The 17,301-nt window shown below is 32.6% G+C and overlaps 1 protein-coding gene and 1 non-coding gene across 2 annotated transcripts in view; both read right to left on the bottom strand.

The window, feature by feature from the left end:
* LRRIQ1 (leucine rich repeats and IQ motif containing 1) overlaps positions 1–17,301 on the bottom strand; it is a 171,682-nt gene that overhangs the window by 11,944 nt on the left and 142,437 nt on the right. Inside the window, exon 23 of the mRNA XM_008687657.2 lies at positions 1,359–1,491. Coding sequence (XP_008685879.1) covers positions 1,359–1,491 — 133 coding nt within the window. The remainder of the gene's footprint in view (positions 1–1,358; positions 1,492–17,301) is intronic.
* Positions 11,325–11,433, bottom strand: LOC121104506. Its single transcript, XR_005836828.1, has one exon. It is a non-coding gene; the product is annotated as a U6 spliceosomal RNA (small nuclear RNA).

Below are 17,301 nucleotides of genomic sequence, written 5' to 3'. Positions count from 1 at the left end.
TTGTCTTAATTTCAATTTCATTCTTCACTTCCTTTTCCATATTTTTAAAGGAATTACATGGATAGAATTGACCACATAGGAAAGTTTCAGTTTATATATATTATAAAAAGAGAGTTCATTTTTTACATATTTTAACTTGCTTCTAAATTAAGTTTTAACCTTCATAATTGTAGGATATTATTTGCTAGTCATTTAAATAGTTATTACATTATATCATATGTATTGGAGGTTATATTTTATAGAATGCCTGGAAACAGCTCCAAAGCATCATCTACATTAAGAATTCAATATTTATTTACCCATTTAGTAAGTGTTTATAATAGCACTTTTTAATTATTTTCTTATATTTATTTTTTATTATTTTGTGGATAAATATAGCTAAAATGAAAGTCCTGAAAATTTATGTCAAAAATATTATTTCTAGACTTCTATTTCTCTAAAACTTTGGTTCAGTGGTTATGCATATATATAAGCTTTATACCACATTGCTACGGGCTGAATTTTGTTTCATCCGAATTGATATGTTGAAGTCCTAACTCTAAACACCTCATAATGTGATGTATTTGGAGATAGAGCCTTAAAAGAGGTAATTAAAGTAAAACAAGGTCATATGGGTGGGCTCTAATCCAATATAACCAGTGTCCTTATAAGAACAGGAGATTGAAACACAGACAGCAGAGGTGGAAGGATGATTGTGTGAGGGCACAGTGAGAAGGTGGCCCTCTGCAAACCATGAAGACAGACCTCCAAAGAAACCAAACGTGCTAACTCCTTGATCTTGAACTTGTAGCCTCCAGAACTGTGAGAAAATAAATTTCTGCTGTTAAAGCCACACGGTCTATGGTATTTGGTTATGGTGGCCATAGCAAACACCTCTATCTTGTGAGATAGATAGATAAGATATTATCATCTCACTATAAAGGAGAGGAAACTGAAGCATGGAGACATCGTTTGAAATTAGTTACATGACTGGTAAAGCGGCAGCACAGTGTTGAATTATAATTTTAACTGCCAAACATAAATGATTGCAACGACACAAAATAAAATATAACCTCCAATACATATGATATTTACAAACAACTAATGGATACCATTTATTTTACTTTATAAAGTAGAATCATTTGTGTGGTTCATCTGTTGGTTTTAAGCATTACAGAAATAGACTTCTCAAACGTTTTAAGTTAAAAAATATAAAGAGTGATTAAATCTATTCTATAGAAGAGGTCTTTTATAACCTGGCAACGGGTGTATTGGCCTTTGGCTATAAAGTCATGTTTGTTTTAGCACAATTAACCTAGGTTTCACTTTTCAAGATGTGTTTACAATACAAAAATCTAATTTAAAGGAAATGACCTCACCATTTCATATTTCTGGAATTAGTTGTTTCATGAATCCCAACCTGTGTGTGAAGCCATTGGTATGTGTATTCTTTACTCCTTTCTAATTTTTCATTTGCAGTGGCATCCTTGTAGATAAGTTTTTCTTCCCTACCTGATGAAAAATATAGAAATTTTACTTGTTATTTAAAGAGATCAAATTTTGGCCAAGTAGTTCAGTCTAGGCAAACAATTTTATCAAAAGAAAGGAAAAAAAAAAGACGAATTCATGGGAGCTCAATCACCTGTAAGAAAAATGTCAGCTACTTACAGATTAAGTAATTTTCCTGCTTTAGTTTCAAACTCATCTATTTTGAAAAATAAAGAAAATGTTTCAATGCAGCCAACATCTTATAGGACTTGCTTTTTTAGTTTTTAAATTAAAAATTCAAAGAATTATTTTTGGTAGGTAGTAGAATTCTAGTATAAAGAGAATATCTGTCCACTATGATGTCTTTTCAGGCTTATTTTAAAGTCCGATTGTTCTTACACACCTTATACATACATAGAATTCATAAATTATATTGAGGGTATTCGAAACAGAGCTTTAATTTTGTATATAAAACTAAGCTTGGTCTGTGTTAGTTAATACAATATTTTAAGCTAGGAATATAATTGTATAAGGTTTAGGGAAACTGTGCTAACGCCAGAGTAGTTATTTCAAAAAAGGTGAGGAAGCATAATATAAATGGATATGGGAAATATGCAAGGGGAGAAATTATACAAGGTAAGAATACAAGGTAACAAAAAGAAAAGAGTAAAGAAAAAGAAAAAAGAAAATTAAAAATCCAACCCTTATATTTAAATGTAAAATTTATACATTTGTGTGTTTTTTTAAAAACTCTGTAGATGTTACTACTGTAACAGCATTTCAGAATTATACCAAAGACCTGTTGTTATAGAGCCTTTCTCCATGGACTAGATCTTTTTTGGAGCCATTATCATGTTTAGGGACTTACTAGCTTTGTAGGATTGACTGACAGTACACCAGAGAAAGGTACCTCTTGAAAACTAACTCATGGTAATCAAACTAACAAGAATCCTATAATTTAAAACCTAATATTTTATATGTTAATTTATTAATTCTTTCACTATAGGTCTTTGTACACAGAAAAGTCACCGTGTATTTGCAAGTTGTTTGGAAAACAAATGAAGCATGGTGCAAGGCACGCTTCGCACGCTTAGTGCATGTGCCACACACAGTCATACATGTACATACAAGCTTAGCATTTGTCATTGTGAGTATGTTGGGGTTCATACATCTACCGTGTCTTTTTTTCCTTAAAAGTTCCTGCTGAAATTAGTAAAATGACTCTAGTTCAGAGATACTGTAGCCAGTTCTTAGAAAAGCTAAAAATCAGCATGTTTATTTCTCTAGACTCCATGTTACTTAGCAAATTTAACTTGCTGTTGCTTCTCATGCCACCTCATGTTTCGAAAATGGCCACATCTTTTGCATCCTGAGCTTAAGCCAACCCCTCCATATTTGCTATATTGGAGGAACAATTACTTCACATGCAAGGGCTGACCATTGAATCCATGAGCAGACACCGCTCTGGTAAGTGGCTGAAGAGGTTACAGAAACTGTAAGAGAAACTCAAACAAAGGGAACCTTTGGCGTTGCCACTTCCAGTTACTGCACAGCATTACGTTTTTTCTCTAGCAGGGTCCCAGCATTTTATCCACCTTTCTTGGTTGACCAGACCAGATGTTGGACCCATAAGTGCAGTGACAGAAAAAAGTGAGGACTCAGTGACCACTGATAACCAACTGAGCCCATAGTTAGAAACTTATCTACTCTTGATATGTACAGAATCCTTTTGTAACAACGATACTTTTAGCTAAAAATAAAAATTATCTGTGTCTTTCTGTTTTTTAAAATAAAGACAAATACTTGCAATAGTCACTTTTTACGGTACTCATTTTGGAAAGTTTTCCTCAACTCTACAATAACACTCCATAAACCTTAAGTGGTTTTACATCAGAATTCAGCTAAGGTTCTAAACAATAATTCCTGACTAAAGATGAGAGATTTCACTATAAGGGTCCAGTTCATATTAACCATTTTAACCCTAAGGCATAGATTGGTAGATTGGCGTGTGCTCAGTGTAATAAACAGAACAAGCATATTGGCGAAGTTGGCTGGATGTACTTGAAGATACTGCAATTTACGTACTGAAGAAATTGGTTGTTTTGGCTAAACTATTTCAGGATTCCTACTGCCACTGAGAAGAGGAAAATAAGATTAACTCTTTTCAACTTGTAGAAGTTCTGTTTTTAGCATCTCACAGAGAAAGAATAATGGTGATTTGCATTACTTAATGGATGCTTGTCATTAGTCAGGCTGTCTATAAAATCTTTCAGTTGTAGAAGAGGCACCATTCTACCTGCAGAACTCAAAATGCTTTACTTACTGTCCTTTCCTATTTTTCTGGGTCTTGTTTCATGAATTTCTGGAATCATAACCTAAGGAAAAAAGGTCTTTCCTGCTATCCCCTAGTTACTGCTGCCTATGTATGCTTCTTTTCTTCAAAACACAACTTTGAGTAATTTTATTTAAACAAATTGTTAATTTTTTTATTATAAAAGGAATATTCTTATTATAGAAAATTTAGAAAATATAGAAAAGTACAAAGTCAAAAAGAAAAAAAGGAAAGAAAATCCACAAAAATCCCACTATCCAAAGATAACCACTGGATAATATTTTTAAGGCATTTCCTCGTAGTTCTTTTTTTAATAGATTTTTTTCGTTTTTTGTTTACATAAAATTGTGTGTATTCTATACATCCTACTTTTCTGTTAGTACTATAACAAACGCAGTCTATGTAATGGATATCTCATCCTAAACACAATATTGATGGTTATACACTATGATGTACCAACTTGTTACATGATAGGTTTCTAATTATCTATTTAATTGATCTGTTTTTCAGGTGGAATTAAAGATAACATCTCTAAAACTATAAATATTTTGAGAAACTCGATATAATCTATATTATCAAATAGTTGTAAAAGCTTTCACCAATTTACCATAGAATATATGAGATTTTTCATTTCACTGAGTCCTTGGGCAACACTGGGATATTAAATATTTTAAAGTTCTTGATAATATGACAAAAATATTGTCTAATGTGGCCTTAATTTATACATTTTTACTGCTAGTGAGAATGAATGTTATTCCATGATTACTTATTAATTATAAATCAAATAGTGTAAAATACTTTCTTGTTCTCCCCAGTTCTGCTGGATCCTAGTATTTCCCTTTCTGTTTTTAATTGACCATTCATAATTGTTTATCCATTATCACTGGTGCAAATATTTTCTCTTGCCTATTGCTTGATTTTAGTTTCTATTCTACTTCCAAAAGGAGCAACTTTCTCTCTAGGCATAGAAATTTATTTGCTAAATATCTTCTAAACTACAAGTCATTTTCCCCTCATAATTTATAGGTTCACATCTCCCAATTCAATAAACTCATATAAAATAAGATATAAGTTTTCAGGGACAAATTCTATACTCTTTTAGTATTTTCCCTTTCACACAAAAAGATACTGGGTAACAAAATTCTTTTAAGAGAAGTCTACTTCTTGTTTCTATTTCTTCACTTTCCATTCCCACCTTAATTTATTGCAATTGAAATTGTCCTTACTAATAACTGTCTTAATCTAACAAACACATTTATTTCATCTTAATTGACCTCCCTGCTGAATTCAACTACACAGGCCATTTCTTTTGTCTTAAAACTCTCTTTTCGGCAGGACATTGAAACACCAGACTTCGAGTGCTCCGTGTCATGCTTCTTTACAGATTCCTTTAGATGCGTTCCTCATTCTACAAGTATCTAGGACCCCCACCCCAGCCCCACTCTTTGCCTGGCACTGTGCTGTCTTCTGATGATAGTCAACCAGATAGACATTGTGTATTACCTCATGGAACTGGCAGCCTAGAGGACTAAGTATTGCCAGCCTCTATTTTATTCCTGTTCTCATATCCAGCTGAACTTCAGAATCCCTACTTATTTTTACCATCATCATCCTACTAAGTCTGTTTTGCCTCCTGAATTCCCAAGTCATCCAGATCAGGTACTCTGGAGTCAGTCTTGGCTGCTCATGCCTTACAGTACCAACATGTAATCAGAAACTAGATCTAGTCTCCCTGCTGGGTATGTCACTAATAACTGGTTCCTCCTTTTTATCTCACTACCCATTTTACTTCAGGCTCCATTTTGAACAGGAGTGAGCAGGCTTGTATGTGGTGATGTAAGTGCAAAGGTACCTTTCTGACCTATCACGGTGGAAGAGGCACCCCTTCTCCTAAGCACAGTGCTTTCAACTCTGCTCTGGATCCCAACCCTTTCATATAATCTAGGATCTCTTATCCATCAGTATTTTCTTTTCTTCTGTAGTTCCAGTACCTGTCAAAAATGGCTTTTACCTTCCCTTCTAGAAGCTACTCTTCTCTCTCCTTTCCTAATCAGATAAACTTCTTGAAATGGTAGACAAGACCATTTATTACAATTCATGTTTCAGCTCACTGCAAGATGCCTTCTTCACACCATTTCACTGGAACTGTTCACACCAAGATCACTAATATTGCTAAATTTGGGGGACTTTTCAAAGTTATCACCTTACTAACTCCTCTATAATATTATTATATATTGTTATCCACTCCTTCCTTCTTAAAGTCTTATTTCCTTTGGATTTTGTTTCATTACACTTTCCTTGTTTTTTCTCTGACCTTTTGTCTAAACCCCAGTTGCCTTCAAGGGCTCCTCTTTCCTTGCCATCTCTTCTAATCTCAGGATTCTTTTCTAGGGTTCGATCCTGGCCCCATTTACCCTTAGGCTATACTTTTCCTGTATAGGATATTCATTCAAGTTCTTCATTATGTTCTTTTGAAACATGTATCCATCCAAAGCTTTGCCACTTAGACATCCCACAGATAATTTAAACTCAGTATGTAAAAAAGCTGAACTCAGGTATTATCCTACGTTTCCAAGGTCCCATAATGCTACCACCATTGTCAATGTATAAGTCAGAAACCAGAGTCTTATACTGAACCAGTATTCATCCTCACCCTTCAATGGCATATTTTACCTCCTAAATTCTTCTCAATCTCAAATTTTCTGGATTCCTGTTGCCACTATTTAATGTCAGGCTACCATCATTTTTTCTGAATTACTGTAAGAGCCCTCTCACTGTTTTTTGGGTTTTTTGTTTTGTTTTGGTCTGTTTGTTGTTGTTTTTGTTTTGTTTTTTTTCCTTTCGTCTTACTTCCATGTACATACCTCCATAGTGCAAACGGCCTTGCTAAAATACAAATCTAATTATACTGCTTCATAGGTTAAACTCTTGGTTCTCCGTAGCTTTTGGATAATGTTCATTATTTTTTTTTTTTGGCATGGCATATAAGCCATGCATGTACCTTTAGACATGTCTGTTAGGTTCTTGCCTCAGTCACTCAGATATATTAGAATTATCCAAAATGGTCTCTTTTGCCTATAGGCCTATGCTTCAGATTACCCAACAGTGTTTTTTGCTTCATGTCTTCATAACATGACAGTTTAGAAATTACATTCTTTGGGGTAAGTCCTTGATTTTCCAACACTGCATTCCTTACTCAAATTAATTTGGAGATGCCCTCTAAAGGTTCCTACAGAGATTCCATGGTAACATTTATTATATTATATTTTATTTTCCTATTCATGTGTCAGTGTTGCCTACTATATATAAGCTCTTTAAGGGGTACACAGTAGGATGGTGCTCAAAAAACATTTGTGAAATAATGGAATAATTGCCATAGTTGATTAATGGTCGGTCAGTGTAATGTAATACATTCTTATACATAATTAACTTAATCATTATAATAGAAACTTTAGCTCCGAAAGTCATAACTAGCTTGGAATAAAATTGACAACCAATATGATGACTATTCCATCATATAATGCTACTTTTAAAATGTCCACAGTGTACACAATCCTAGAGGAAAGCAGTTAGGCTTTAAGAAGTTCACTGAAAGAGATGAGGTCTCTTTTGAAATTAGTGGAAATATTATTCTTTTCTTCATGAAAAATAAAATAAGTGTTCATTAAACCCATATGCTTCACATAAATGTTTTCTAAATTTTCAGTGTAGCATAAATGTCCTACACAGAGGGAGATTAAGATTCAATTATCATTTGGGACACACACAAAAAGCTAATTATTTATATTTTAAATACATATGGCAACTTTCCCATGACTATTTTCTTTTCCCTTAATGGCCTTTCTTAGTAATGTAATAAAAACGTATTCTTGGTTTCACGGATAGAGATGAGTTCATCTCTTTACCAAAAGCTTTTGGAAGACATAGCTGTGTGACGAGCAAAATGCTATGTTCAATGGAAATAGTTTTGGTAACCTTGATGAATGGCTGATTCTATGTATCTCATGCTGGAAACACTAAAAATATGTTTCCATTTTAAAGTATAAGTGGTCTGTACATGTTTATTAAAAGAAGTTATTGCATTATACCTCACAAATAAAGCACAAATAAAATTGGAGTTTGGCATAAATGTTACACTAACAGAATTTTAAATTCATTAACATCTGTATAAATACTTGTTGATAGGGTGTTTATGGCTTCTTCCTTAACCAATCCAATCTGTTGCTGGTAAGTTGATGGCATTGGCATGAAACCAATAACTCTCTAAGATCCATTTGTGTGTGACAAGCAACATTCCTATTCTTTTAAAATATATTTAAATATATATGTAATTGATCACTAAGGAAAATGACTTTATGAATAAAGAAGAGGATTGTTGTTGCAAAACTTTAAAAACAGAAATTTTGGGAATAGAGCCAAAGCTGTATGTAAGGGTCAAATGCTAACTGCAGCGCTAATCACTCCTTTACATAGTTTACTATATTTTATGGTAGGGAGGCTAAAAAAAAAAAAAGCACTAGAATGAAAAATACTTGCTCGTTTCTGACATTTAAATTAATTCTCAAAATTTGGGGGTTGGGTGATACATAAAGTATATGAATGACCCTCAGGAAAGCAAAGGAGAAGTTAGTTACTAAATTGTCTTTTAAAATCTACAGATTTTGCAGATACAATTTTCAATATTATAGAATTGGTATATTTAAGTGAATCCCTCTGGAATAACAGAAACATTCTTTCACAAAGTCAATGTAGTTGTGCTTATTAATCAATTATAACAAGTCTTCTGTACTCAAATTATATATAATTCTACTTGAAAGGATATGTTTTGCCATTCGTATTGGTCCGTTGAATTTAATCCCCTTACTATCTTTGTAGGGGAGCACCAAATACTACATAAAGAGTGGGTTCTTTAGATTCTTCTGTGAGAGCCACATAAGTCAAGAAAATTGCAGGTTGTTAAAGTCATATAGTCATACGTATAGTCATATTAATGTATAATGTGTCTCCATGTTTGCTGTTAACCAGGGCCGGGACTAGGGTAAGTCAAGTGGGGCAAATGAAATATTTTACTTTAGGCACAAAATTTAAGGTGGTGACCAAAATCTCAGTAATCAAGGTAAATAATATTTTAATGTAATATTTTAAAATAAAAACTAATGCAAAAATCCAGGATAAACAAAATGTAAAAGTTTTAAATGACAGGATCAGTAACAGTGCTATGCCAAGCTGTATTGGAAACTGAGGTAAAAGGAAAATCCAGTAATACTGATCCTTCACTGTCATGGCATTGGCAGATTTACCCATTTCTAAGTTATAATAAGTGTTAACAGGATATTATTTTTAGAACTACCCGGGAGCCATTGTCTAAGATTGCTTTCTACATTTCCGATGAATCTGGCACACCACTTAATTTTTCCCTGGAAGAGGCTCTGGAATTGTGACATATGATAAATTAATTCTAGGATAAATTAATTCAGTCTGTATTGGAGAGTGTACACCTTAGTCATCTATCTGCCTAGCATCTATCTTGCACGTAATAAGTTGGTTTTTTCACTTACCAACTGTGTAATATTAGGCAAATCATCTACCTTCTATTTGCCTCAGTTTTTTTCCTCCTAAAATGTATATAGTAATATAAAGTCACAGAACACATATAATGGCTAACATATATTAAGGATTTAATAACTCTAGCCATTTTGCTATTTTTTTAAGTTAAATGAACTCTATTATGCATAGCCTTAATGCTATCTCAGTTGCCACGGGCCAAGACTTAGCTATCCTGGAGGTAGGGCTATCTGTAAGAGTCTCTAAATCAAGGTTCCAGGGGGTCACTGGAAGGATCCCAGGATTAACCACAAAACTAGACAGAACAATTTTCTGGGGGAGTCCAGGAAGTCTTTGTTCAAAGAATTCTAAATCTATAACAGGTATTTTTTAAAAATGTATTTTATTTCATAATATATGAGGATTTTAGTGTGTCTTTAATAAAGAAAAGTTAATTTCCAAAAGATAACAAGGATACACAGTCCTAATTGATTTCAAGTTATTTCACATAATTTTTAGCAATTGCTCAGTAATAACCATGAAAGAGGTTCCATTGACATGATTCTCTCCTGTTTCACTCTCCCAATTTAATTACTCTTGGAAAATATTCCCCTATCCAACTGAGACTCCCTCCGGGAGTGTTAATATAGTAGGTCATCCAAACTAGGGCCCACCCAATAGAATAATGGAGAGGCTGATGATGTAAGTAGGTTGGCTTTCAAAATAACATAGTCATAGTGGCCATATAAATATTACTGCCACCTGTTTTTTGTTTGTTTGTTTGTTTGTTTGTTTATATAGTTGGACTTCAGGTTCTTGCCACATATAAAAGCTTCTGCTCTGGTAAAAAGACATCATTAATTCTACTTATTTATGTATATGTATTAATTGTGGGCCAAATATATGCTGATTTCCTTTACTAGTTTTATTTCAAAAGAAGTCAGTAAGTGGTATTATATTGATACACTAATGATAGAGGCTTGATGGATCCAATTAAACATTTTTTGTATCATTGTAGTCATTGTTTTTTTATAGCTATAAAACAGAAATACCTATCTTACATATGTTTATTCATTCATAATGCATTTCTCATTGACTATTAATTTCTGCCTCTGATGATTTCTCTACCTATCAAATAAGAATAAAGATATACTTCTGTTAGAGACAGAGCTAACATCACATAAAATATTGAATATATATTAAAATATTGCTTGCATTATAAAAAACTAGTAAATATAAGTAAAAATAATTTTCTTTCACAATTGTTTTTTAGAGAAAGAGAGAGAGAGAGAGGTTGAAAGAGAGAGAGAGTGTAGGGAGGGGCGGGGGGGGAGAGAGAGAGAGAGAAAATCTTAAGCAGGTTCCACAACCAGCATGGAGCCCAACTCCAGGCTCAGTCTCACAACCCTGAGATCATGACCTGAGCTGAAATCAAGAGTTGAACACTTAAGGGACTGAGCCACTCAGGTGCCCCTCTTTCACAACTTGAATGACAAACGTATTAGAGACTAATAATCCTGGTCCCAAACTTACTGTTTTCCATAGGTAATCACTTAGACAAGTATCTCCATAGACTGAATATTTTAGAGTTTTCTAAGTGTATACTTTATTAGTTCAGAATTTTTATCTTTCATTATATTTTGTCTAGAAAGATAGATTTTTATTTTATGTAGCGGAAGTTCATTTGTAAATGAATCAGGGCCTCCATTCATTGATTTCATTTTTATTTGAAAAGATAGGTAAAAGTATTATTGATCTATTTATACTCTAGTGAGGAAAAGTCAAGATAGGCATTATCAGTCTTCCCTACAAAATTAATTTTTGGCTTTAAACTACTCACATAAATATTGATTTGGGGAAGATTTTTTTTTTTTGAGAGGAAACTGGGGGTGAGGTTTGAGCTGAAAGGGACTTCAATTGGTCAAGTCACTTTGCTTATCAAAGACATAGTTTTGTCATTCATCAACATTAGAAAGGAAAGCAAAATAGGGGACACTTTATGACATAATCTGCATTTCGTCATTGTGCAGGGCCATGATAAGTTTCTCTATATCATTCCAATTTTAGTATATGTGTTGCCAAGTGAGCACAAAAAGCTCTTTTTATCATTTTTATTTTGTTGTGATATGTAAATGTATACAGAATATCGCATATAGCAGGTGTTTACAATTTCAAGATTTATTAGTAATTATAAATATATGTAAAGATTATATATTATATAAATTATGCATAAATTGTTTGAAATTATTATATAAATACAAATATAAACACATATTCCATGTGACCTCTGATCATTAAAAAAAATAGAACACAGCTTGCACATGAGAAGTCCTCCTCAAAAGTCTCTTCTTTTAGGGATAACCACTATGCTAAATTTTATAACCTTGACTTTCTTGATTTCCTTTATAATTTCTCCTACCTATGTAGTAAGCAAACTTTGCTTGCTACAATTCTGTAGGTATCTCTTGGTTCATTTGTTCAATATTGTTTGTGAGATTCATCTATGTTGCTGTGTATAGATGCAGTTCATTATTTTTCAGCACCATAATATATTCCACTGTATGGATGTATTAAGAGTTTATCCATTCCATTGTTGTCAGACACATGGGCAGTTTCCAGTTTTGGACTATTAAGAAAAACACTGCTTTGTCTATCCTTGTACAAGTTTCTATAGGGCAAGCATTTAGGAATGTAATTGAAGGATCATATGAAATGCATATCTTCAAGTCCACCATGTGTAAAATTAGAGGGTCTCTCTCTCTCTCCCTCTAAAAAACCCTCTAACATATTTAGAGCTTCTTGTCTATTTTTTCTATTAAGTTATTTGTATTTTAATGATTTTTAGGAATTATTTATTAGGATCTGAGATCCTTTTTGGTTATATGTGTGACAAATACCTTCTCCATCTCTATGGGTTGTTGTTTCACTACTATTAAGACATTTTTGGATTTATAGAGATTTTTAATTTTAATGTAAATATATTTATCAAGGAGACCAGTATTTTTAAAGAAATAATTCCATATCCAATGTTATATTCTTCCATATCCTCTTATATTTTTGCTTCTTATATTTAGGTTTTTAATGTGGACATAATTAATTTTTTAGTACAGATGATTGTTTAGGTAAGATTTATTAAAAAGTCTACCTATTGCCCACGGATTTAGAATACAATCTGTCTTATAATATCAATTAAGCATATATGCCTTTATTAGTTGTCATTTTCTCTACTATTTTACTTTACCTACCCTACCCTATCTTAGAATTACTACCACCCCACCCTATCTCATCTCATCCCAGCTATACCATACCATCCATACCATACAATACCATACCACACCACAATATATTCAGTCTTATTTGCATCAGCTCAATAATAAGAGTTTATTAATAATAAATTATGGTGTTTTACGAGTTCTCCCAATTTATTCACCCTGTTGAGTGTATCTTGGCTATTTGCAGATTTTGACTTTCTATACAAATTATAGATTCTGCTTGTCAATGCCCATAAAAACCTCTTGTAACTTAATTAAGATTGCATAGCATCCACTGTTAATTTTGGAACAATTTAAATCTTTGAAATTTAGTCTTTCAATTCATAGATTTATTTAGTTTTTCTTTAACACTCTTGATAGAGTTTTACAATTTTCCTGATAAGGTCTTCCACATTTTTTTGTGAGACACATTCTTTGGTACATGATTTTAAAAATACTATCACATCTTCTTTATCCATTCATCGGTCGATGGACATTTGGGAGAGAGGGAAACAAGCCATAAGTGACTTTTAATGATAGAGAACAAACTGAGGGTGGATGAAGAGAGGTGAGTGGTGCATAGGTATTCAAGAGAGCACTTGTTGTGATGAGCACTGGATGTTGTATGTAAGTGATGAATCACTGAATTCTACCCCAGAAACCAATATTGCACTGTATGTTAACTAACAAAATTAAAAATTAAAAAAAATACTGTCACAGGTTGAAATTTTTTCCGTTCCTGGTTGCTTGCCTATAATGTTAGGTTTAAGATTAGAGTTAAGGCTAGTTTTGGTGTCATATTTTTCTAGGAACTGATCATTTTCTCCAAATTTTCAAACGTACTGCATAGGGTTGTTCACAATATTCCTCTACTATAGTTTTAGTCTGTATCATTTGTCATCCTGCCTCATTTTCATTCCTGATACTGGTTATTTGTGCTTTCTCTTTCATTTTTGTAATCAGACTTATCAGGAATTCATCAAATTTCTTTCAAAAAATTTAGCTTTATTGATGAATTGTTTTACTTAAAAAATTTTCATTGGCTACTGTTTTTATATTATGATATAGTTTTTTATTATTCAGTTATTTTTAAAAATATTTATGATTTTTTGACTCATGAATTTTTCAGATGTTTCTTAATTTCCAAGATAGTAAAGATTATCTAGTTATCTTCATTTATCATTCATTTCTAGTTTATTAGAATCATTACTAGTACTATCATTATTAGTATTTTTGGTATTGTTCCTTTATAGTTTATTAGCATTATATTCAGAAAACGTACTGCACATGATTTCAATCCTTAAGTAATTTTTAAGAACTGATTTAAGGCCAGCATAAGTCCTGTGTGTGCTTGAGGGTAATGTGCTTCCTCCAGTTGTTGAGTGTTTTATACATGTTCTTCAAGCAAATGTTATTAAATTGGTTTATCAAACCATGTCCTTACTGATTTTTTGAGTGCTTGTTCTATAAATTACTAAGAAAGATATAATAAAACTCTCAATATAGTTTGGAATTTTTGACTTCTCTTTGGTACTTCTTTAATCTTTGATTTATATTATTTAAAAAAGAATAATTACATTCATTTTTTTGGAGCAGTTTTAGGTTTAAAACAAAATTTGAAGGTATAGAAATTTCTCTACATACTCCCTTCCCTTACATATTCAAAGTCTTCTCCCATTATCAACATAATTCCACTCCCCACAATAGTGATACATTTATTATAATCTATGAACATACACTTAAACATCATAATCATCCAAAGTCCATTGTTTACATTAGGGTTCACTCTTAATGTTATACTTTCTGTGAGTTTGGACAAATGTATAATGACATGTAACCATCATTATGGTATCATACAGAGTAGTTTTCACTGCTCTAAAAATCCTCTGTGCTCTGCCTCTTGACCCCTTCTCCCCAACCCTGGACCCTGGCAATACCGATCTTTTTACTATCCCCATAGTTTTGCCTTTTCCGGAATGTCACATAGTTGGAATCATACATATAATAGCCTTTTCAGCTTAGCTTCTTTCACTTAGTAATATGCATTTAATGTTCTTCCATGTCTTTTCATGGCTTGGTACCTCATCTGCTTTCATTGTTGAATAATATTCCATTGTCTGATGTGCTACAGTTTATTCATTTATCTACTGAAGGATGTCTTGGTTGTTCTCAAATTTTGTCAATTATGAATAAAGCTGCTATAAATATTTGTGTACAGATTTCTGTGTGGACATAAGCTTTCAATTCATTTGAATAAATACCAAAGAATGAGATTGCTGGATCACTTAGTAAAAATATTTCTAGTTTTATAAGAAAGTTCCAAACTGTCTTCCAAAGTGGCTGAATATTTTGCACTCCTATCAGCAATGAATGAGAGTTCTATTTCTCCATATCCTTGTCTGAATTTGGTGGTATCATTCTGGATTTTGGCCATTCTAATAGGTGTGTAGTGATAGCTTGTTGTTGTAATTTGCATTTCCTTGAGGACATATGATGTGGTACATTTTTTCATATGTTTATTTGCCATCTATATATTATCTTTGGTGAAGTGTCTGATAAGGTCATTGGCCCATTTATATAACTGGGTTATTTATTTTCTCCTTGTTGAGATTTAAGAGTTCTTTGCATATTTTTGATAGTAACGATTAATTAGACAAATGTTTTGCAAATATTTTTTCCCAGTCTATGGCTTGTCTTCTCATTCTTTTGACATTGTCTTCAGCAGAACACAAATAATCCAACTTATCAATTACGTCTTTCATGCACCGTGCCACTGGTATTGTATCTAAAAAGTCATAGCTATGCCCAAGGTGACCTAGATCTAGATTTTCTTCTATGTTATATTCTAGGAGTCTTAGAGTTTTGTGTTTTTTTTTTAAATATGAGGATATCTACTTTGTTCCAGCACCATTTGTTGAAAAGACAGTCTTTATTCTGTTGTATTATCTTTGCTCCCCCCTTGTCAAAGATCAGTTGACCATATTTGTGTGGGTCTATTTCTGGGCTGTCTATATTCTGTTCCATTGACCTATTTGTTTATTTTTTTGCCAATACCACACTATCTTGGTTATTGTAGGTTTATAGCAAATCTTGAAGTCAAGTATTGTCAGTCCTCTAAATTTGTTCTTTTCCTTCAATATTGTGTTGGCTCTCCTGGACATTTTGCCTCTTTATATAAATTTTAGAATCAGTTTGTTAATATCCACAAAATGACTTGCTGGGATTTATTTAATCTATAAATCAAGTTAAGCAGCACTGAAATCTTGCTGATATTGAGTTTTACTATCCATGAACACAGCATATTTATCAATTTATTGAGTTCTTGGTTTCATCAAAGTTTTATAACTTTTCTCATACAGAATTTATACATATTTTGTTAGATTTATACCTAAGCATTTAAGTTGGGGGTGGCAATGTAAATGGTTTTGCATTTTTAACTTCAAACTTCATTTGTTCGTTACTAGTATTTAGAAAAGTGATTGGCTCTTATATATTAACCCTACATCCTGAAACTTTGCGATAATTGATTATCAGTTTCAGAAGTTTTCTTGTTGGTTCTTTAAAATTTTCTATATAGATGATCATGTCATCTGAAAAAAGATTCATTTCTTTCTTCCTATTCTGTATACCTTTTATTTCCTTTTCTTGTGTATTGCATTAGTTAGGATTTCCAGTACAAGGTTGAAAAGAAGTGGTCAGAATCAGTATCCTTGTCTTGTACCTGATCTTAGTGGGAAAACTTTGTATTTCTTACCATTAAGTGTGATGTTAACTGTAACTAAAAATTGTTTATCACGTTGATGAAGTTCCCCTCTATTCCTGGTTTATTGAATTTTTATCATGAATGGGTGGGTTTTGTGAAATGTTTTTGTGCTTCTATAGATATCATGTGATTTTTCTTTTTTAGCCTGTTGATGAGATAGGCACACTGATTTTTGATTTTTTTTTTTTTTAAGATTCTTCATTTATTTGAGAGAGTATGAGCAGGAGGAAGAGGGGCAGAGGGAGAAGCAGACTCTCCACTGAGCAGTGAGCACAATGTGGGGCTTGATCGTAGGACCCCAAGATCATGACTTGAGCCAAAGGCAGATACTTAACTGACTAAGCCACCCAGGTGCCCCATGATTTTTGAATGTTTAACCAGCTTTATACATGGGATAAATCCCAATTGGTCATTAGAAATGTATAATGTGTATAATTCTCTATAAATTGTTGGATTTGATTTGTTAATATTTTGTTGAGGATTTTCTGTATCATGTTATTGAAAGTCTGTAGTTTTCTTTTCTTGTAAAGTCTTTGTATTTAGTATCAGGTTAATTCTGGCCTCATAGAATGAATTAGAAAGTATCCCTTCTGCTTCTATCCTTTGAAAGAAATTATAGGGAATTTGTATAATTTCTTTCCTAAATGTTTGATAGAATTCACCAGGAACACTTCTAGGCCTGATACTTTCCCTTTTGGAAGGTGATTAATTTTTTATTCAATTTTATTTAATAGATACAGGCCTGTTCAGCTTGTCTTTTTCTTATGCAAGTTTTAGCAAATTGTGTCCCAAAGAATTGGTCCATTTCATCTAGTTATATTTATGGGCATAGAGTTATTCATAGTATCTTTATTATTATTTTACTGTCCATATAATCAGTAGTGATGTCCCCTCTTTCATTTCTGATATTAATAATATGTGTCCTCTTTTTTTTTTTCTTATTT

The sequence above is a fragment of the Ursus maritimus genome, unplaced genomic scaffold, assembly GCF_017311325.1.
Source record: "Ursus maritimus isolate PB19 unplaced genomic scaffold, ASM1731132v1 scaffold_21, whole genome shotgun sequence".
In the NCBI taxonomy this organism is placed as follows: Eukaryota; Metazoa; Chordata; class Mammalia; order Carnivora; family Ursidae; genus Ursus; species Ursus maritimus.
This window is presented reverse-complemented; position numbering and strand designations above follow the sequence as displayed.